This window comes from Athene noctua, chromosome 14 (assembly GCF_965140245.1).
Source record: "Athene noctua chromosome 14, bAthNoc1.hap1.1, whole genome shotgun sequence".
In the NCBI taxonomy this organism is placed as follows: Eukaryota; Metazoa; Chordata; class Aves; order Strigiformes; family Strigidae; genus Athene; species Athene noctua.
The window spans coordinates 21,238,737-21,258,135 of record NC_134050.1 but is presented as its reverse complement, the minus strand read 5'-3'; the positions used below and the strand labels follow the sequence as shown (position 1 = coordinate 21,258,135).

The window sequence follows — 19,399 nt, the reverse complement described above, 5'->3', positions numbered from 1 at the left end:
GGCGAGGCGAGGCGAGGCGGAGCGGGGCGGCGGCGGCGGCTCCCCGGGGCGGCGGCGGGACTCGCTCCTTCCTGCGCTCCCGGGCAGCGCCGCAGCCTTGTTCCGAGCGGGCGGGCGAGGCGGAGCGGCGCGGGGCCGGCCGGGCGCGCTGAGCGGGGCCCCGGCAGGAGCGGGAGATCGCGCGGGCCGGAGGTGACGGGGGCTGCCGCGGGCCGGGCCGGGCCGGGCGCTGAGGAGACCCTTGTGCCCCTGCAGGGAGCGGCGGAGGCGAGAGCGGCAGGAGCCGGGAAGGCGGCGGGAGAGCGGGGGAAGGCCGGGCCGCCGCGGTGGTGAGTGCGGGGAGTGCCGGGGCGGGCCCGGGGAATGCGGGTTTGTGGCGCCGGCCCCTCGGTTCGGGGGCGGCAGGGACCCCGCGGGGGGCGGGAGGGGCTGTGCTCGCCGCTGCCGCCGGAGTTGGGATCTCTCGGGGCGTTTGAGGGGCCGTTTCCCAGCCATCGGGGTCGGGAGGGGCTTTGCTCTTGCTTGTGGGGCGCTCTGGAGCCCCGTGCCCCTGGCTGCGGCGTGTTCTGGGAAGGAGGAGCCGGACCTGCGCCCCTCTCTGAGGGCGTTTGTCTTCCTCCGTAGGCTGCGAACCCCCAGAGCAGTTTCCACGCTTCGTAGCCTGGGGCGCGTTCCCTTCGGTGTCCGTCGGTGCTTTGTTGTGGTGGGAACTCGGGGCCAGAGGCGGGGGGGCAGCGGGCTCAGGTGGGGTCCTGGCCGCGGCGATGGTTCCTGGGCCTTGTCTGAGAGGTGCAGCCGAGGCGTCGTCTCCTTGCTGAGCAGAGAGACGCTCGCCTGCCTCTGCCGCCGAGGGGGTTTGCTTGTGGGGGTCCTGCGGGCCTTTCCTGCGGGCTTTCCCCAGACCGGGGCAGAGTACCTGCCCTTAGTTCAGGTCTTCGCCTCACCTAAAGCCCAGGTGCCTGTTTGGGGCACTCTGGCAGCCCCGGACACTGAAGCGGCACCTTTGGGGTTGCCCAGGGGCTCTGAGACACTGTGGGGTGAGAACTGCCAGCTGAAGGGCTGCTTGTGGCCGGTGACTGAGCGGGAAGCTGCAGGCTCCTTGATAAAGAGGAGTCCTTTTTGGCTGGGTGAAGTGAACTCTTTTATCTCCTTGTCTGTCACCCGACGTGGCTGCCGCGGTGTGCCCGTGCGGTGCCCTCCGCCTGCCGCCACCTGGGCTGGCTGTCCCCAACGCGCCCTGGCTGAGCTCACAGGTGCTGCTGCTGACCCCCGGGCTTGTGTCGCAGGTCCCACGTAGTGGAGGATTTATTTCTTCGACGGATTACTTTCAGAGGACGCGGAAGGTGCAGAGGTGAACGCGACTTTTGGGAGAGAGCCTGGGTACCCTGAGGGCTGGGCCTGAGGGGGGCCAGGCTTGCCCCTGGTGTCAGCCCAGCCAAGTCAGCAGTGGGGTATCGGGGGGAACCACGGGGTGTGGCTGAAGAGGTGACCCCTGTCTGGCATGGCTGGGGGGGGAGCCGGGCCAGGGGAGCGGGTGGATGGCGGGAGAAGAGCTTGCGGGTGCCCTGGGTGAGCTGGAGCAAAGCCGGGGGGCACGTCGTGCTGCAGCCCAGCCCTGGTGGGTGCTCTTGGGAGGAAGCGCCGCAGGAAGGACCCTCACCCAAAGCACCGGCCTGGGTGTTGCTGACGCTTCTCTCAGAGGCAGTAGGATCTCAGCAGAGGAATTGAGGCACGGGGGGTTTCCGGTGAGGGACACACCAGGAGGAGCTGGGCATGTGTTCTCCCATTGCTGAGGGGAAAAAAAGAAGAAAAAAAAGAAGGGAGACAAGCCCCCAAGCCTAGCTCCAAACCTCTTACCATGTGTGATTCTCTCCCTCACCCCCCCCAGAGCCACGCGCAGCCCAGACGCCCCTGCGCACCGCGGCCCCAACGTGGAGGAGGAAGGAGATCCCCTTTGACGAGGACATCAGCGACCTGATGGATGCCATGGGACTGGGCAGCAGCCCGGGAAGAGATGGCAAGAAGGCAAAAGAGTAAGGGCAGTGCAGGGGGGCGGGAATAAAGGAGGGGATGGCTTGTGTCTTGAGATGGTGCCACCATGGTGGGTGGGGGATGCTGAGCTTGTGCCTGTGGGTCTGCGCAAGGGGCAGGAGCAGCCTTGTGTGGCAGAGAAGAGCCAGAGCAGGCTGTCAAGGCTGTGTGAGGAGGAAGAGCCCTGCCTCTGGGAGAAACCCATCTGCCGCTGTGTCCCCAGCAGAGAGGAGGTCCGGCCAGCCCGCGCCATGCTGGACGAGTTGCTGGGACGAGGCTCCGCGTCCAGAATCCTGGAAGAGCCCGGCCTGGGAGAGCGCCGGGAGGTCACACAGAAGTACCACCAGAAGCAGCCGGGTGAGCAGAGCCAGGGATGCTGGGACGGGCTGCAGAGGTGGCAGCACTGGCTTGGGCGAGCGAGCTCGATTTCTACTGCCCTTGCAGGGGAAATGCCCTTTGCGCCCTTGCGGCAGCTTGGCAGCCTTTGCACAGGGTCTGTAACTCGGCTGCCTTTGGCCGTGGGCTGAGTTCCAACAAAAGTTTTCCCCAGCCGTGCTGAGGAGACCCCTTGCTGTCCGGTTTCTGGGCACGAGGTTTCCAGCGGTGTTTTCCCGGAGGCAGCAACATCAGTGGGAATTGCAGGGCGGGAGGAGGAGGAGGAGGGCTGGAGCCTTTGCAGCCGGCTGCTCCTCTGGGTGCTGAGTCAAGGCCACTTGTCTGAACAGAGAAGGAAGAGGGTTGGCGCAAGGAGGATTATGTGTTTGGAGCTTACCAGCCCTCAGTGGCCTCCACAGCCAAGGGCCAGCCGGCAAGAAGGCAGCCTGTGAGGTATTGTGCTCTCTGTGTCTGTAGCTCCAGGCACCGGCCACGCTGCCCCTGCAGCGGAGCGGGCAGGGTCCCCGGTGTCCCCTCGCAGGCAGGGGTGCAGCTGCTTCTCCTCACAGCAGGTTTTCAGCCGAGAAGAACGGTGAAGTTAAAGCAGAGCCCCTCTCCAAAGCTCCCCCGTTAGCCAGCCAGAGGCCCGTGCAGGGCCGCAGGAATCGAGGTGACTGGCGGGGCTTGAAAGACGAAGACTTTCTGGATTTGGAGCTGTCATCTCCACCGAAGGCCAGTCCTGCAGCAGCTGGGCGGCCTGGCCCCGCCAGACAGCTCCCGGCTGGAGAGGAGGCAGCTGCTAAACCTGCCCCAGTGGAGGAGGAGGAGGACTGGCTGAGCGCTGCCTTATCCCGCAAAAAGGCCCAAGCGCAGGCTCAGCCGTCAGAGGCAGCACAGCGGGATCCCTCCGGAGATGCCAGCGCCCCAGGTGCGTTTTGTGTGGTTGTCGAGTTTGGGCAGCAGAATGCAGAGAGGGTCCCCCCCGGCCCTGCAAGAACGACCAGCCACAAAAAGGCCAGAGCCGCAGCATCGCCCTTGTCCATGCGAGCGCTGCCCGGGCTTTGCCCAGCCGTTGCTGGAGGGGGCTGCCAGGCTGCAGGATGCCACCATGCCCGTGTTGTGGCGTGGTGGGGACACGGTGCCGGGGCACACTGAGCTCCACAGTGCTGCCTGTGGGGTTTCAGGGGGCTGCTGGGGACTTGCTCTCTCGGAGAAATGGGTGGGCCTAAGTTCGTGCTGTCCCTTCTCTCTCCCTCTTCCCTCCTGCTGCCCCAACCCTCGTGCCACTAGCGCTGTGTGCTGGCAGACCCCCTCCTGCCCTAGGCTGAGGCTGAGCGCCACTCGAGAGGCCACTGAAAGTGGCTGAGGGGACCCAGCCTCCTCCCTAGTTGATGGAGGAGGAGGAGGAGCTGTGGTTTTCCCCCAGACTTACTCTGCAGAGCGGAGTCCCCACCACTGTGCGTGGGGTGGGGTAGGAATGCGGGTCTGGATGAGCCTATCTGAGCCTCTGTCCCCATCCCCAGCTGCCAGAGTGTAGCAGGACCCTTCTCGCTCTGCCAAGGAGAGCCAGGCCCTCATCCTTGTGGGAGGGAGTGGTTGCCCTTGGCCTGTCTGAATCACAGACTTGTTCCCTTTTCAGTCCCTGCAGCCTTGTTCCCGGGAGAGCAGGAGACACAGGGCCCTGCCCCGCTGGCTCAGGTAGGTGTGCTGGGCCTGTGCCCCCGAGAGGTGCAGGATCGGGGTGGTGATCGTGAGCCCTCCCGTGCCAGCTCAGGGTCACCCAGCCCTGTCTGTGCTCCCTGGGCAGGGGGATGGCTGTGCCCTGCTTTGCATCCCTGGGAGCCTGTGTTGATGCAGGCCAAGGCTTTGGAGAGCCCCGAGATGCCCCGAGTTGTATTTGTGAGGCCAAAGCGTGTGTGCTGTGGCTGCTTTGTAAATCGTGTGCATTGCAGCCCTGCATTGCCTGCGCAGTGTTGAGAGAGCTCCCCAGGCACAGGCCGGGCAGAGCTGCCCACGGGGCACGTGCCTGCCTTTAGGGGCTGATGGCCACAGCACAAAGCCCCGGATGCTGAAGGGCCTGTGTCTTTTATCTGTGTCCCTGCAGGCAGAGTCTCCAGGCCTGGGCTTGCTGCATGAGAGGAAGCTGGGGGCTCCCGCGGCCCAGCTCCACGAGGGCTGTCGGGCAGCGCTGTTCCGTGCCCAGGCCCGCGTAGCAGAGTTGGAGAGCCAGGTGAGCCCCATGGCCTGCTGGATGGGGGAGCAGGAGCCACGCCTGCTCCCAGTGGCATCAGGGGCACAGGCAGAGTGGAGGAAGCTGCCCGTCCAGAGAAGGCTGCGGCCAGCAAGTGCTGCTGTGGGGTCTCTGTCCCTTGGGCGGCACAAGGACCTTCTCCCCGGGTGCCCGGCAGGTGCAGACATTGGAGCTGGCACGGGCTCAGGACAAACTCTTGTTGGAGATCCTCCGGCAGCGGCACCAGGAGGACCTGGATCTCCTCGACAGCACCCACAGGTACCCGCAGGCGAGAGCACGTGCTCCCTTCCTTTGAACGGGCCTTGCCTACAGCCCTGTCCCTCTCCCCGGGGGGGGGAGCGCTGGGGCGCTGCCCAGATCCGTCCCTGGGGCGGGCAGGCCCAGAGCTGTGTGGGTGTGGAGCTGGTGTGGGCAGAGAGGAGCCCCACAGATGAGCCAAGGGCAGGGTTTGCTCTCACCCACCCTGTCCTGTGGGGCAGAAGGAGGAGGAGCTGTTCCCAGGGCCAGCATGTCCCCAGGCAGGGCTCAGGCTGCGGAGAGCCACGTGTTTCCCCGCACCCCCAGCGCCGCCGCTCTGCTCTGAAATCCCCGTGTGAGCTGTGGGTGGAGAGGGCCGACTGCTGCCCTGAAGGTAACACTTCTTCCTACCTGAAGGTAACACTTCTTCTTCCTGCGGGCAGGAGCCAGGCGAAGATGTTAGAGGAGACCTGCAGGCAGCGAGAGCAGAGGCTGCGGCAGGAGAAGGAGCAGCTGGTGGCTCAGCTCCAGGGGCAGAGGCAGGAGGCAGAGCGGGAGCGGGCAGAGCTGCTGGCACAGCACTTGGCCGAGCTGGAGCGTCTGCGAGAGCTGCAGAGGTGAGAGTGGCACGAGCAGCGCAGGTGTGGGGCCGGTGCTGCTGGTTGTGGCAGAGGAACTGGGGAGTGGTTTGGGGCCAGGGTGACAGGAGCCTCCACAAGCACTGGGCTGTGGGCAGTTGGTGGCGTTTGGAATGGGGATTTGCTTTGTAGCCGGATAGAGGGAGACGTGGCTGGAGACGTCCTTTCCGAGTGAACGCGCTGTATTGTGCAAGATGCTGAGCCCAGTGTTTTATCTCCCCCAACCCCCTTTTATCCCGGTCAGTGAGTCACTGCTGCCCACACACTGGGGGTCAATGAGAAATCAGTTTCTAGTGGAGAAGCCCGTTCTCTTCCAGCTGTGGTCCGTGCCCAGTGCGGATGCCTGTCGGTGGGTGCCCGGGGACAGAGCCCCGTGCCAGCTCAGCTCCTGGGACCTGGTTCCCAGGCCCTTGACCAAGCCTCGTCCCCACTGCCTGTCCTGGGGAGCCCCAGTTTGTAACAGCCCGTGGTGGGCTCCTTGCCCGTGTCCTGCAGGGTGTCTGTGCAGGAGCTGCGCAGAGAGCACGAGCAGCAGCTCCAGCAGCTGAAGCGTCTGAAGGACCAGGAGGTTGAGGCGGTGACCAGCGCCACTTCGCACACCAGGTACCGATGGCTGCCGTTGTGTCCCTGCGTTGGTCCCTGGCCACGGTGTTCCCTGTGCTCCAGGGAAGCAGCCTTGGACCGTGGCACCAGAGGCCACCCCCTCTCCCAGGCCCTGCCTCCAGGGACGCTGAGCTCTGCTGATGCAGGAATACTGCTCTGCTCTGCCCCAGAAGGGTTCGGGGCAGGGCTGCCCGGCCCTTGGCCCACCACACGTCCCCCTCTCCATCGTGGGGAGATGAGGTGTGTCCCCCCGGGGTGACCCTCCCCTCGCTGCTCTCTGCAGGACTCTGAACGGTGTGGTGGATCAGATGGAGAAATTCTGCGGCACCCTCCGTGATGTTTTACGGAAGGTGGAGGCCACACAGCAGACGACCTCCCAGGAGCTGGCCATGGGGACACAGAAGCAGGAGAAGTGTCTCCAGGGTATGTCTGCCATTCCTCTGCGCCAAAATGGCCACGGGGTCCCCGCCGGGGCTGGGGACACCCATGAAATGGGGAGAAGGTGCTCCGAGTCAGGCTGAGGCCTGGATCCAAGGCTGGCAGAGCCTTGCCTGCCTCGGTCACTGGGCTTCTCAGGGTCTTTCCTTTCCAACATGGTGTCCTGGGGGATGTGCCGAAGGTGCTGAGCACAAGCGCGTGCAGTTCTTCTGTGAATACGGGGTAGACAGAGTGGGACTTCCCTCTTCGTGCTGCTCACGGCCCCGCTGCTGCCTCTCCCCAGAGCTCCAGGACAGCCTGTGTCAGCAGCAGAGGGAGGCGGAGGAGGATGGGTGCCGGTTCCGGGAGATGGTGGCTAAACTGGAGGCCAGGCTGGATGAGCAGACTCGGCTGCTGGAGGTGAGCCCGCCCTGTGCCCTCTGCCCAGCTCAGCCCTCCTGTCTGGGGATGGGCCGTGGGTCTTGCCCACTGGCGGTCCCTGGGCTGGAGCCTGCGAGTGGCATCTGTGTCTCCTCTGTGTCTGAACCCAGGAGCACCAGAGGTTGCTGGCGGAGCGCTCCAAAGTGGAATCGCTGGAGGAGGCGCAACAAGCGATGACCCGGCAGCTCTTGGAGCGAGTGGAGCTGGAGAAGGCGAAGGTGAGGTGGGGCGGAGATTTCCAGGTGCTTTTCTCAGGTCCTGTGAGTCTGAGCGGGGCTGCGCTGCGGCGTGTGGTAGAGGAAAGAGCTGGGTGCTGGGCTGCAGCGTCCTTCCTCTGCCTCCTCAATCCCACACCCAGTTGTGTGGCGAATCGCCCTCAGATCGAGCCTCTGGCACACGGGTGCGAGAGGCTGCCGTGTGCGTGCACGGTGCTGCAGCTTCTGGAGGAGCGTGGGGCCAGAGCTTTCCGCGCAGGGTTCCTGCCAGGCGCCGGGGGCTTGAAGCAACCTCTGGGTGTTGGCCGAGGTTCAGTGGCAGAGGTGGGTTTAAAGGAGAAAAACGTTCCAGCAACTGGGACTTAGTGCTTTCTCTCTTCCTCTCTGGCGACGTCTCCAGAGCGCGTTGCTGCAGGAGCGGCTGGCGGTGACGCGGCAGCACGCGGGGGAGCTGCAGAAGCTGGCGGCCGAGCGGGCTGAATTTGACGCCCAGCAGCAGCCACTGAGCAAGGAGCAGGCCACGGCCCGAGCGCTGCCCGTGGCCTCCCAGGGAGAGGGCCCCGAGAGGAGCCTGGCCAAGGTACCGCAGCAGAGCCCCTGCCCATGGCCTCCAGCACCCGCTTGGCAGGCTGCCGGGTGGGTCCTGCCTACAGGGGAGTCGTCGAGTTGTTGGAGGCAGAGACATCGCTTGGGGTGGTGAGAATGAGGCTGTTCCGGGAAGAGCCCGAGGCCGGGGGGTGAGGGTGCTGCTGGAGTAGCTAGTGGAGTTGCTCTGCGCCCCAGAGGGGCACACACGAGAAGCTCATCCGGGGCAGATGTTTCCCATCTCTTGGAAAGACACGAGAGAGCATCCAGGACGGATCAGGTCATGCGCTGGTTTCCCCTGTGCCCATCCTAGGAGTGGGCCAAGGTGAAGATGTGGGCCCACACGCTGAGAGCCCAGGAGGAGCAGCTGGCGAGGGAGAAGGAGCTGCAGGACAAGCTCTGCCAGGAGCTGAAGGCAGAGAGGGAGAATGTGAGCGAGGCTGCACTGCGCATCCGGCTGCAGGAGGAGGAGATGAGAAGAATGACCAAGGTAAGCGGAGCGTCTGCGCTGCCGTTGCCAGCTGCGCACGGGCTGGCAGCAAAGCTGGGCTTCCACTGCCCTCCCAGAGCAGGGAGGGAAAGCCTGTCCTGGAAGGGGAAGGAGGGGACGCCTGAAGGAGTCCTGCTGGGCCCAGGGCAGCGAGGGTCCCTGTCCCCAGCCTCCCCAGCCGCTCTGCCTTGCAGCTCTCCTCCCAGAAGTACGAGGAAGGGCAGCGGGCCCTGCAGGAGGCACTCAGGGCCGAGTCGCAGGACCAGTCCAGGCTGCAGGCCCTGCAGTGGCAGTTGGAGCAGTTCAGGCAGCAGGAAGAGTGTCTGCAGCAGGCAAGTACCCCCTCGGCTTCCCTTCTGGGCCTGGGGCCGCCGTGCCAAGGGCCCGAACCTTTGCCGACATCTTCTCTCTCTCCCTTTCTCCCCGGGACGGGGCAGGGTCGGCTGAGCATGGCTAAGCAGATGAGCCGACTTGAGCAGCTGCGCCAGGAGGTGTCCAACCGCCCCACGATGGTGCGGCCCGCAAGGCAGGACTCGAGTGCCCCTCTGACAGGCTCCTCCAGTGTGCCGGGTAAGGCTCCGTGCTTGCTGCTGGTGGGGAGGGACGTATTGTACTCCCCTTCTTGGGAGGCTTGGGCTGCTCCTGGGGGCTGTTTTAGTTCCCCTGCGTATCAGCCTCAGACGGGAGGAGTTGGCCTCCTCGTCTTGTGAAGGAGCTCAGCGAAGCTCTGAGCCAGGGCAGTGCCAGGAGAGGGCAGAGGGGCCAGGAAGGGAGAGGCTGGTGGTGGGTTAAAGCCCGTTTGCCCTGGGAGCGCGGGGAGGACCCTGCTGCAGGGACCCGCAGGCAGCACCCGAAGGGATGCTGTGTTGTCTCCATCTGCGGATCCTCTGATGGTGGCAGCACCACACAATCAGGCTTCTGTTCCATAGGGAGCCTGGGAGGTGTCGAGGCGCTCCAGGCCGCTCTCGAGAAACTCGTGGCCACTGCCAGCTCTGCCGAGCTCAGTGCCACGGTGGCGATGATGAAGTTCCGGGTCCTGCAGGTGAGGTGGTGGGCGACTGGGGTGGGAAGGGGCTTCAAACGTGCTGGGTGGGAGCAGGGCTGGGTGAAACCTGATTTGAGCCTGGTGGGAGACAGCCCAGGCTGTGGCTAAGATCATTACTGAGCTGTGGGGCTGGGCGGGCTTGTAGAAGACCCGGGCACCTAGAGGAGGGATGGCAGAAGCAAGGACGGGTGGCTCCTCACAGCTGGTCTCAGGCTGATGGACAAGGTCCTCGGCACTGTGGGGTCGCACTTGTCCTCGCCGTGTCCCTGGCTGGGAGGAGCCAGCTGGCCTCTGGCTTCAGGATGTCCCTGTCCTCTCCCGTCGGCCCCCCGATTCCCTGCTGGGTCCTTCCCCAGGCGGGGCTGCTCTTTGAGGCTTCCGCTGTGGGTCTTGCTCAGAGCGTGAGGTTGTGGGCTCGGGGCGGGGGGAGCCCCCACACCCCAGGGGGTGCCACGGGTGGTACCTGCCCACTGCTGACTGCAGGAGGGAGGGTTTGGGATGCTTCCCTCCCTCCCTCCTGAGTGACAGCCAGGACTGTCAGCCCCCTTCTGTGGCACCCTCTGATACCTCTTCCATCCATCCCTCTCTTTTCTCTTCCCTTCCCCTTTGCCCCCTTCCCCTCTCAGAACCGCGCTTACTTAGACGAGGAGCAGCTCTTCCTGGAGTCCCTGAAGAAAGCGCCCTACAACACCGCTTCTGTGCGAGGCTGAAGTGGTGACGCCCCTTGGGTTCCCTTCCAGGACACTCCAAAGTTAGTTTCATTGCCACATTAATTAATCGGTTGTTCGCTGTGCCAGGTTGTCCGCTATTTCATCGTCAGCACAATCCCAGACCTTTTCTTTATGTTCCAGGGTGTTCCACTTCTTTTCTAGGGTTTGGAGATCAAAGTCTATCCTTGATGAATTTCTCGTCACTAGTGCAGGTTGTCTTGACCATGCTTCAAAGTCCCACTTGCCTGAGCTTCCCACCCTCATACTTGTTCCCGTGGGGGCGGTACCTGTAGCCACTGGCATGATCCTTCACCACGGCTACGAGCAGATGTGAAGTGGCCTGTGTCAAGAGCCGCAGTTTGTTTGGCCTCCATTTCTCTTGCCAGTCAGAGAGGGACCTGCGGCTGTTGACTGCCAGCCGCCGAGGAAAGTGGCTGAGCGGGAGCTCCTGGATGCCGCTGAACGTGTGCGGCTCCTCCACAGCCAGGGAGTTTGCTTTGCTCAGACAGACCTGTGTTTGGTCTAGAGATGCACAGAGCAAGAACAAATAGTAATTCATAGTCTCTCTGTGTAAGAGACTCAGAGCCTCTCTTTTTCTCCTTTATAGAACAGCAGCCTTTTCAATACAAAGCAGCAGCAGCCCGAACCTGAGATGGCACAAGTCCAAACTGAGATAGAAGATATTACTAATGCAGCAAGAGATGCTGAAAAAGAGCAAAGGCGGCAATCACAGATGTGAGAATGTTAATGTGTTCTTCTCTTTGGATTTCCAGGGCTTCCCAGCTCCATTGCTGCAGAGTTAATGTAAATAGTGTTGCCACAAGTTGGACAAAGAAACACTCTGTGGGCCTGGTTGAAGAGGCTACATGTTGGAGGAGGATTAGAGCAACACAGAACTTTGCTGCAGTTGCATGAGTTATTGGGGCTGTTGTCATAATGAACTAAACCCCCATCGCTTTCATCGCTGTTGCATGAAAATGTAAAACAGAATAAAATCCTCTGGTGCTGTAACCAGTAGTGTCTAATGTATTTAAATATACTTCTATTTTCAAAATCCTATTTCAGAATGTTTCAAATGGAATTGTGAGTTTCCATTCAAAATTGGTGCTATATCCTCCTGTGCAAGGCCAGTGAAGCTGAGCCAGGCACTAGGGCTGTTGTATTGTGGAAGCCAACCTGCTACTGCTTTGGGATGCACGGGATCAGAGCAAGATCTTCACACTTAAAAACATTATTTGAAGTTAAGATAGAAGGAAAACTTCTCCACTTGCTCATGAAAACTAAAGAAAGACTAGATCATTTGTATTCTGTTTGAAGAAGAGAGGGCATTACGGTGAATTATGTGCGTGTGCATCTAAATTTTCTAATGCCCTTTTTTTTCTTCTCACATTTTTCAATTTAGACTTTCTCGGGTATTTTGTTCCCAAAGCACTTTGTTGGATTTTATATTATTTGTAAGTGATGTCACTCAATATTTCACCAAAACGCTTCATTTGATCACGTAGGAAGGAAACGTTTGAGAGCAAAATAAGACAAATCTAGGATCTAAATAGATTGTTTTAAATTATGTTCTGCCTTGTGCTACTGTCCATCTGGGCTCGTGTGGCAATACCAGGGCCTGCAGTAAGACACAGCACCCAGCCTCCATCACCCTCCACGTGTGCTGTGGGGAGAAGCCTTTCAGCTGTGCCATGCCCTGCTCCTAAGCTTCGTCGATAAAGTGCAGATGAAAATCAAATCCTAGAACCGGCTGAGGCCAACTGGAGGAGTTTCACTGAGGCCAGAGGCTGGGTTCTGCCCTTGGGCCACAACGCCCCCCAGCAGCGCTACAGGCCTGGGGAGGAGCGGCTGGAGAGCTGCCGGTCAGAGAGGGACCTGGGGGGTGATAATGAGCCAGCAGCGTGCCCAGGGGGCCAAGAAGGCCGATGGCATCCTGGCTTGTGTCAGCACCGGCGGGGCCAGCGGGGCCAGGGAAGGGATCTGAGCCCTGGGCTCGGCACTGGGGAGGCCGCCCCTCGCTGAGGGGGAAGCGCGGGGGACACAAGATGGCGGCGGCGGCGCTTCGCTGCGGGCGGCCGGGGCTGTGCTGGCGGCTGCCGGCGGCCGCGCCGAGGGGCCGGGCCGCGCCGCCCGCGCCCGGCAGCCGCCCGCTGTCCCGTCTGCCGCCGGGAAGCGGCCCCAGGCCGGGCGGGCAGAGGAGGGTGAGTGAAGGAGGGAGGGAGGGAGCGAGCCGCGTCCTTCCTCGGCGGCGGAGCCGGGCGCGACGGGCCGCGCCGTCCCCCCCTTTCAGTCACTGAACAGCTTCTCCGCGGCTGCTGGTGTCGTGGCGGTCGTTGGCGGCCACCGTCGTGCTGTGCGGGGGGCTGCTGGCCGCCACGAAGAAGGTGAAACGGCGGAAGGAGGAGGGTGAGTGCGGCGGGGAGGGACTGGACCCGGCCCGCCGCGGGGAGGCCGCGCTGCCGCGGCGGGGCCCGGCCTGGGCTGCCGGCGTGCGGCCAGGCGGGAGAAGCCTCCGCAGGGTTGTAGTTTGCATTCAGATGATGTACTTTGTGCGTTCGGATGTCTTTTATCTACTCGGGCACCCCACTGCATCACGGTGTGCTTTACACAGTGCTGCTCTGTGCCTACGTGTATAGATGTGCCGCAGAAAATTTTTAGAAAGTCAAAAAAACCTTCAAGGTTAAGCGTTCTCAAATTTTTAAAGGCACGTTCGCGGTTGGAGTGGTTGGGTTTTTGTCACGCACGCTGCAGCCAGTCGATGCAGCACACGGGGGCTTTCTGCTGGTTTCACTCAGGGTACTGTGTGTGCCCATTTTACTCTCCTGCAGGAGCTGCCCATGGGTTTCATTTTCATGTTTTTAGTGTTTCCAATCAGAACTGCTACAGCTTCTGCGATATGGTCGGTTTGCAAAGGATGATTAGTCTTCTGTTTCATACCAAGCCAGGTACCTGGCTTTCTCCTTGTTGTCTTTTTTTCTAAAAAAATAAAAATACTATCAGATGATAGTGAACGAGATTATTATGTTTCAAAGGAGTTTAGTGATGCGTACAGTTTTGACTAAAATGGAGTGCTTTTTGCAAGTCTTGTCCACATGGAGCTTCTGCACAACGGGTGTTGGTAGATCTTGACATTTCAGCATCCCGGGCTGTGACTTGGAGAGGTTTCCTGAATCTCAGCTGCTTCAGAAGCTTCTCTTTGGAAGCAGCGTGGGTTGTGGCATGGATGTGTTTGATCCCCTCTTGGTTTTTTGTAGACCTGGAGAAGGAACGGAACCGAGGCATTGGGAAACTACTTCCAGGAGGTCCCTTCTCACTCATTAACCATGAGGGACAGCCCAAGACCAGCAAGGACTACATCGGCCAGTGGGTGCTGATCTACTTTGGCTTCACACACTGCCCTGACATCTGTCCTGATGACCTGGAGAAGATGATTGAAGTGGTAGATGAAATTGGTATGGGAATTTGGTTGGAATAGTGGTGCTTTTTATGGGAGCTTCAGGTTTGTTGTGGTAAAATACCTCAAACAATAATAACTGATGGGTTTTTTTAAAAAAAAAGCTTGCCTGGTGCTCAGTAGTTGAATTAATTGGTAGGTGACACTGACATCCGTCCATCTGCCTGTCACTAGGATCTGGCATGTAGAGAACGACAGTACTGATCTTTCTGCAACAGGGGCCTTGTAATAAAACGTGATGGTGACAGGTTACAGGGAACGGTGCCACTGCATTGGAGTTTTGCCAAGAAGTGGTTGTGGGGTGTGTTAAGGTTTTTTTCTTTCTTTTATTCATGTTGAGAACAACTCTCTGCAAGAGTCCCTTCTGAGAGTGTGCTGTGGAACAGAGGCTGGGGGAAGGCTGTGTGATAGAGGTGGTTTTCTCAGCCTGCAGGCCCTGAAGAGTTACAGAGCAGGGGTAATAGTAACGAGGGAGGTGGGAGGGTGGGCTAATAGGAAGAACATAGAGTGAAAGCTGTGGCTGGAACGTGAGGGGAAGAGCCTGAACTGTGTCTTCACCCTCCCACTCCACCATCACAAGGGTACGTTCGTTGTCTTGAAATGATAAATGCATCATGTATTTTCTGCATCAGAGCCCATTTGTCATCTCCGAAGCAGGGCAGGGTCTCCAGCTGAGAGGCTGGAAGTGTAGCTGCAGCCAGCCCAAGCACAGACCGGTGGCTTTCACAGCATTTGCTTCATTCACAAATCACATAAATTAAGATGCACAAAATGGCCTTAGGGTGGACTTGGATTGATGTTATGATAGTTTGGCTGTGAGCTTGTTTAAAGGGAGGTGACGAACGATTTTTAGTTCTCTAAGAAAAACAATAATTGTTAATGTCACAGATAGAATTCCATCTTTGCCTAACCTGACCCGGGACCCTTCATCACCCTTGATCCTGAGAGGGACAATGAAGAAGCCATTGCCAGATATGTTAAAGGTATTACTCTTTTCTTCCTTGATGTCTTATAGCATGTAATACAGAGCACTGAAAAGGAGGCTCTTGATGGGATTCTTTTCACTAAAACGTGTACATCTCTTCTTTCTATCTAGAATTTTCTCCAAAGCTGATTGGATTGACTGGTACCAAGGCACAGATTGACCAAGTGGCCAAAGCTTACCGTGCGTATTACAGTGAAGGTCCCAAAGATGAAGACAGTGATTACATAGTAAGTAAATGTAGAGCCTTTGCCTAATGAAGGACTTTGGATAAGAGCAACGTCTAGATGTTAAAGTCAGAAGACAGCTGTTGCAGTCTGTGCTGAAGTCTTGCATGATAGAACCCTGTTGCACTGATGTGTTGAGCTCTGTTTTAGAGGTCTCAGTCGGGATCGAGATGCCTTCTTACAAGCTTAGAACCTCACTGAAACCTGTTTTAAAAATGTGGAATCCCAGGCCTGCCTACAGAATAGCATACGAGCTAGCAAGCCTGGCAGTAGTTTGAACTTTTTTCTGTCATGTACTGTTTTTGTCCATCTGTTTTTCCTCTGTGCTCCAAAGTAAAAACAGAACTGGGAAATTAAGGCAATAGGAAGAGAGAGAAATGAGAGGCAAATCAGGTCACGATTCCTTCCCTGCCAAACCTACCAAGGAGCGGGGTCATCTTGGCAAGAGACTTGGGTGATGCAAAGCCTGCCTGCAGATACCGTGGAGATCTTCCTCCTGTGTCAAATGACCTCGAAGAGAAGGGATGTTAATGCTAAATTGTTAGCATAAAATATGTGGAGTAATAGCGTGAAAGGGGAAACGGAGGTTTAAGTGAGGCTAAACTGGGCAGTCAGAATCTTATCCTCTGGCAGTGAATAGGACTGGTTATAGGGCTCAGAGCTGCTGCCAAGGCCTTTCTGACTTGCCACATCCTGAGCAGACTGGAAGAGTAAAGGAGGTACAAGTGATACAGCAAGTGAGGATACGTGTTGTCTGATCTTTTGGTTTTTTTCTTCATTACAAGAACTAAGTGCATCAGAGAAGACTAAAAACAGGTTCAAAAGTGAACAGGTGATGATGGTTCTTGTTGCAGTGGCCATGTGAGAAGTGGCATCCCTCCTATGGATGCCCATGACAGAAGTTTGTGGGAGTCCACAGGGACACCTGTTAGTCTTTGGAAAAAGCAGTCTGTTGAGGATTACAAAATGCACAGAGATCTTTGCCTAGTTCGGGAAGCCTGTGGGCTAAAAGTGTTTGGAAACTGGGAACAGAGGAAGATAGGATATTTTGGTTTTATACTCCTCTTTAAAGCAACCGTTTCTGGCCACTGTTTGAGGTAGGATGCTGAGGAAGATCCGTTTTGGTCTAGTCCAGTATTGTCTGTTATTAATCTGTTTTGAAAAACACCTGACTGCAGCGAATAAGTTATGCACGTGGAACAAAAAAGCGGTGCGTAGAAAGAGCGAGAGCAGCAGCAGATGATCTCGGTAAAGAGAAGGTGGAATCGCACTGGTGATATGCATTGCTCTACATTACTGAAAGGGGTATGAATTGAGAGACCAAGAACCTGTTTTGGCTTAAAGCGGCAAGTCAGCAGCTACAGAAGTCTGTGTCTAAGATACTGTATTTGAGTGGAGGAGAGAAGCTTGCTGGAGAAATTCAACACCAGTTTAAATCCATCTAGCATCAATCTGAAATCAATCTAAAAGTACTACTTAAAATCAGATTTCTAAAAGGGAGCTGGTGGAAATGCAAGACTGTGTTACAGGAACAGGATTGGCAAAGGATACCCGCTCAGGAGCGGGGAAAAACATCAGTAGAATCTGACACTGTGTCAGTGAACTGAAGTTGATGAGAGATGATGGAAGGAGGCTGGAAAAGCTGAAGGAGTGCTGCTCCTGAGGGAGTAAACCACGCCTGGATTCTGGCAAACCACATGTGGGTTCTGCATGGCCATGAAGGGAAAGTACAGGGGCTCAGCCATGGAAAATAACTCTGTAGATGACGGCAGCTTCAAGGGAGGCTGGGGAGAGAAACCGAACTGCAGAATGTGACTAGAGGTGTAAGGAAGTAGGAGAAGGGGTTCAGGATCCAGGGAGAATACTGCTGGTCTGTGCTAGGGTTGTGAGTCTGAGAAGGGAAGGGCAGCAGGGAAGACAGGCCAGGGAATTGGGAGCAGGAGAGCAGCCTGGGAGCCCCAGCCGTGGTACCAAGGAGGAAGAGTATACTTGCACCTCTCAGGATTTGTCGTAGGCTCTTGGTTTCGAGAGGCTGTGAGCTCTGTGTTCGAGGCAGGAAGGCCAGAGGACACAGATGTCTGAAACAAGATGGAAAGAGGATACCAGCAACAGACCTGGGAGGGAGAGCTTGAGCCTGGGTTTGTGCCTGCCTGAGACTTACCCAGGTAATTACTGCTCTGTCAGTAGGAGGTGGGGAAGAGGAAGAGGTCCACTACAGCATTAAACTTCACTGCTTGTTTTGATTTCAAAAGAGCACTGAGATGACCATTTGGAAATTATAATTTCTAAACATCTGAATTTTTCAAGTAATACTTGAATGTTACTAGTTCCTATTCAATAATCTCAATTTTATATTTCTCAACACCAGGATATCCAATTTACTTGTTTTATTCTGTGGTTTACACGATTGCATTGACACTCAAATGGGGATCTTATACAGTGGGAACAGTGCAGGCTTCAGACACACCTTGAGAAACAGTGGTCTTCTGCATTGCACAAACTGCACTCCATCCTGACTGTATCTAATCTTCCGTGGGCTGGGGAGTTAATCAGGTAGCCTGCTCAGAGCATTTTTTTTTTTTTTTATAGTTTCCAGTTGAAGGCTCTAAATTGTGATTCAGCTTCCTTAAAATGTCTCTTACAACTTGATTTTGTGATCTTATCTTGAAAATCGTAGAATCATCTAGGTTGGAAACTAGAGTAAAATATTTGGGTTAAACCTGCTTCAATAACATTTTGAGAAGCATTATTTCAGTGGCAGAAGTGCCATTAATTGTATGCATCCTTTTAGCTTGTGGAAATGTTTATGTGATTTCTTTTTTTTTTAACTTCAAACACAGTTGTACTCTCAGTGCATAAGTACATTTCGGTTCTTTTTCTCCAGTGGCAGTGAGACGATGTAGGCACTTGAGCGATCACAGATTCATGGCCTCCATTTTCAGTACTTTGTCTCTTTGCTCATAAAGATGTTGTCACAGTTAGATGCAGACAGTACTTGCAGTGGCATTTTAAATAAATTTACAGTGGAGTTAATCATGACTTTGAACCTTTTTTAAGGTTCTTTCAGTTCAGACAGTAGAGGGAGCCCCTTCCCAGCACGTGTAATTCCCTCTGCACCAGGTCCTCGATGTGCAACTCCGGTATCCCAGTGATGCTCTCGGTCCCATTGTTTGCACTGACAGTGAACTCGATTTAATGAATTACCTCTTTTTATATTGGATTTACATCATTTTAGCAGCAGGAGCTTGAAGACCTTGTGGGGGCCATGGAGCATCATGAGAAGTAGAGGGGAATTGGGAAAAGTGAAGGGGAAAGACTACGAGCCTGCAAGTTTGCCCCAGCCTTGTGTGTGCTGCAGGAAGGGTGCCTGCAGCTTAGGGAAGACTTGTCTGATTAAAGTATTCCTTCTCACATTCTGAGTATGCAGTTCGTTTTCTCTGTTTATTTTCCTGAGTAAAACAGGGAGAGATCGCTGAGGTGATGCTGAGGTTTTCCTTATCTTGCTTTAGCTGCTTGGTGAGAAGTCTTGTCAGACAGCTGAACCAAAGGCTGAGTGGGACACTGTGCTGCTGACTAGAGATGAGCAGGATGTTGCAGTATTTAAAGGGTGGCTACAAAGAAGATGGACACTCCCATTTTACAAAGGGTGACATGGAAAAGCTGAGGGATAATGGGTAGAAGTTACTCCTGGGGAGATTCCAAGTGGACCCGAGGAAAATTTTTCACAAAGCGAACAATCAGCTGTTGGAATAATCTCCCCAGGGAAGTGATGGGTTCCCTAACGTTGGACACTTAGATTTGGTTGGATGGGGTGCTGGGCCATCTTGTCTAGACTGGGCTTTTGCCAGGAAAGGTTGGACTAGATGATCCTGAGGTCCCTCTCAGCCTGATATTCTGTGATTCTGTGATCTCCTTTATCAAGCCACAATGTGCTTTCTTGCAGGTGGATCACACAATAATAATGTACCTCCTGGGGCCAGATGGTGACTTTGTGGACTATTACGGCCAGAATAAGAGGAGCGCTTGAGATTTCTGCTTCTGTTGCTGCACACATGAGAAAGTACAGATCCTAAAACACAAATTCTTCAAAGATTGATGTGAACATCACCTGCGGGTTTGGCTGTAATTGGGCGTTGGGTTAAAGCAGAAGCATAAAGTGTAACATCCTGTCACCACATGCTTCCTTTCTTCCAGATGAGAAAGGCAACCATACTTCTGCAAAATACCATTATCAAGAATCTCTGTAGAGCCTTCCTGACGGATATTATGTGCAGCAGTGGGTAGGCTACAGAATGAAATTCGGGACTTCTCAGAAACATTGTTGGCAGCAAAAAACGCTTTTCATTTGAGAAGAACGTGTGTATCACTGGTAAAATTAATTGGTGTCTCTTGGCAAGACATCAGCGAAGGACAGTCACTGCAGGAGGAGGATTACTTGATGAAAAGTCATGTGGACCATGGCATTCTCAGAGGACCTCTGCCTTCTTTTTTTTTTCTGCACTTTTTTGCCTTCTGGGAGGGGCAGTTACAACATTATAAGCAGGAGAGCCTTAAGAGGACTTCTTCATCAAGTCTGAGAAGGTGGAGAGCACTGAAAGTGTCAGCAGCTTCCACACATAGGACCAGCCCTGTAGTGTGCCTGATCTCTTCCTCATTTGAATACGGAAATGAAATGCTGTTTTTCTTGGTGATTTTTCC

The 19,399-nt window shown here is 56.4% G+C and overlaps 2 protein-coding genes and 1 pseudogene across 2 annotated transcripts; all 3 read left to right on the top strand.

Moving 5' to 3' along the window:
• The first annotated feature begins 1,513 nt into the window (after positions 1-1,513).
• On the top strand, positions 1,514-3,561 carry LOC141966229 (fas-binding factor 1 homolog). The gene is made up of 4 exons (XM_074918660.1): positions 1,514-2,033; positions 2,258-2,388; positions 2,757-2,859; positions 2,979-3,561. The coding sequence occupies exons 1-4, from the start codon at positions 1,978-1,980 to the stop codon at positions 3,559-3,561; spliced, it is 873 nt and encodes a 290-aa protein (XP_074774761.1). The 5' UTR covers positions 1,514-1,977.
• A 733-nt stretch (positions 3,562-4,294) lies between these two features.
• LOC141965843 (fas-binding factor 1 homolog) lies at positions 4,295-10,983 on the top strand. Its single transcript, XM_074917963.1, has 14 exons — positions 4,295-4,636; positions 4,815-4,915; positions 5,338-5,511; positions 6,028-6,135; positions 6,419-6,558; positions 6,857-6,972; positions 7,104-7,211; positions 7,609-7,788; positions 8,107-8,283; positions 8,478-8,615; positions 8,721-8,853; positions 9,213-9,325; positions 9,955-10,079; positions 10,812-10,983. Exons 1-13 carry the CDS (start codon positions 4,472-4,474, stop codon positions 10,036-10,038), a joined length of 1,737 nt encoding a protein of 578 aa, XP_074774064.1. The 5' UTR covers positions 4,295-4,471; the 3' UTR covers positions 10,039-10,079; positions 10,812-10,983.
• Positions 10,984-12,083: 1,100 nt separating this feature from the next.
• On the top strand, positions 12,084-18,945 carry LOC141966228 (protein SCO1 homolog, mitochondrial-like; annotated as a pseudogene).
• The last annotated feature ends 454 nt before the right edge of the window (positions 18,946-19,399 follow it).

Coding starts and splice junctions, on each gene's coding strand:
- LOC141966229 (XM_074918660.1), top strand. CDS start 1,978: ATGGATGCCATGGGACTGGGCAGCAGCCCGGGAAGAGATGGCAAGAAG. Junction 2,034..2,257: donor GATGGCAAGAAGGCAAAAGA/GTAAGGGCAGTG, acceptor TGTCCCCAGCAG/AGAGGAGGTCCGGCCAGCCC. Junction 2,860..2,978: donor GCAAGAAGGCAGCCTGTGAG/GTATTGTGCTCT, acceptor TCCTCACAGCAG/GTTTTCAGCCGAGAAGAACG.
- LOC141965843 (XM_074917963.1), top strand. CDS start 4,472: ATGCTGAAGGGCCTGTGTCTTTTATCTGTGTCCCTGCAGGCAGAGTCT. Junction 4,916..5,337: donor CTCCTCGACAGCACCCACAG/GTACCCGCAGGC, acceptor TCCTGCGGGCAG/GAGCCAGGCGAAGATGTTAG. Junction 6,973..7,103: donor AGCAGACTCGGCTGCTGGAG/GTGAGCCCGCCC, acceptor GTCTGAACCCAG/GAGCACCAGAGGTTGCTGGC.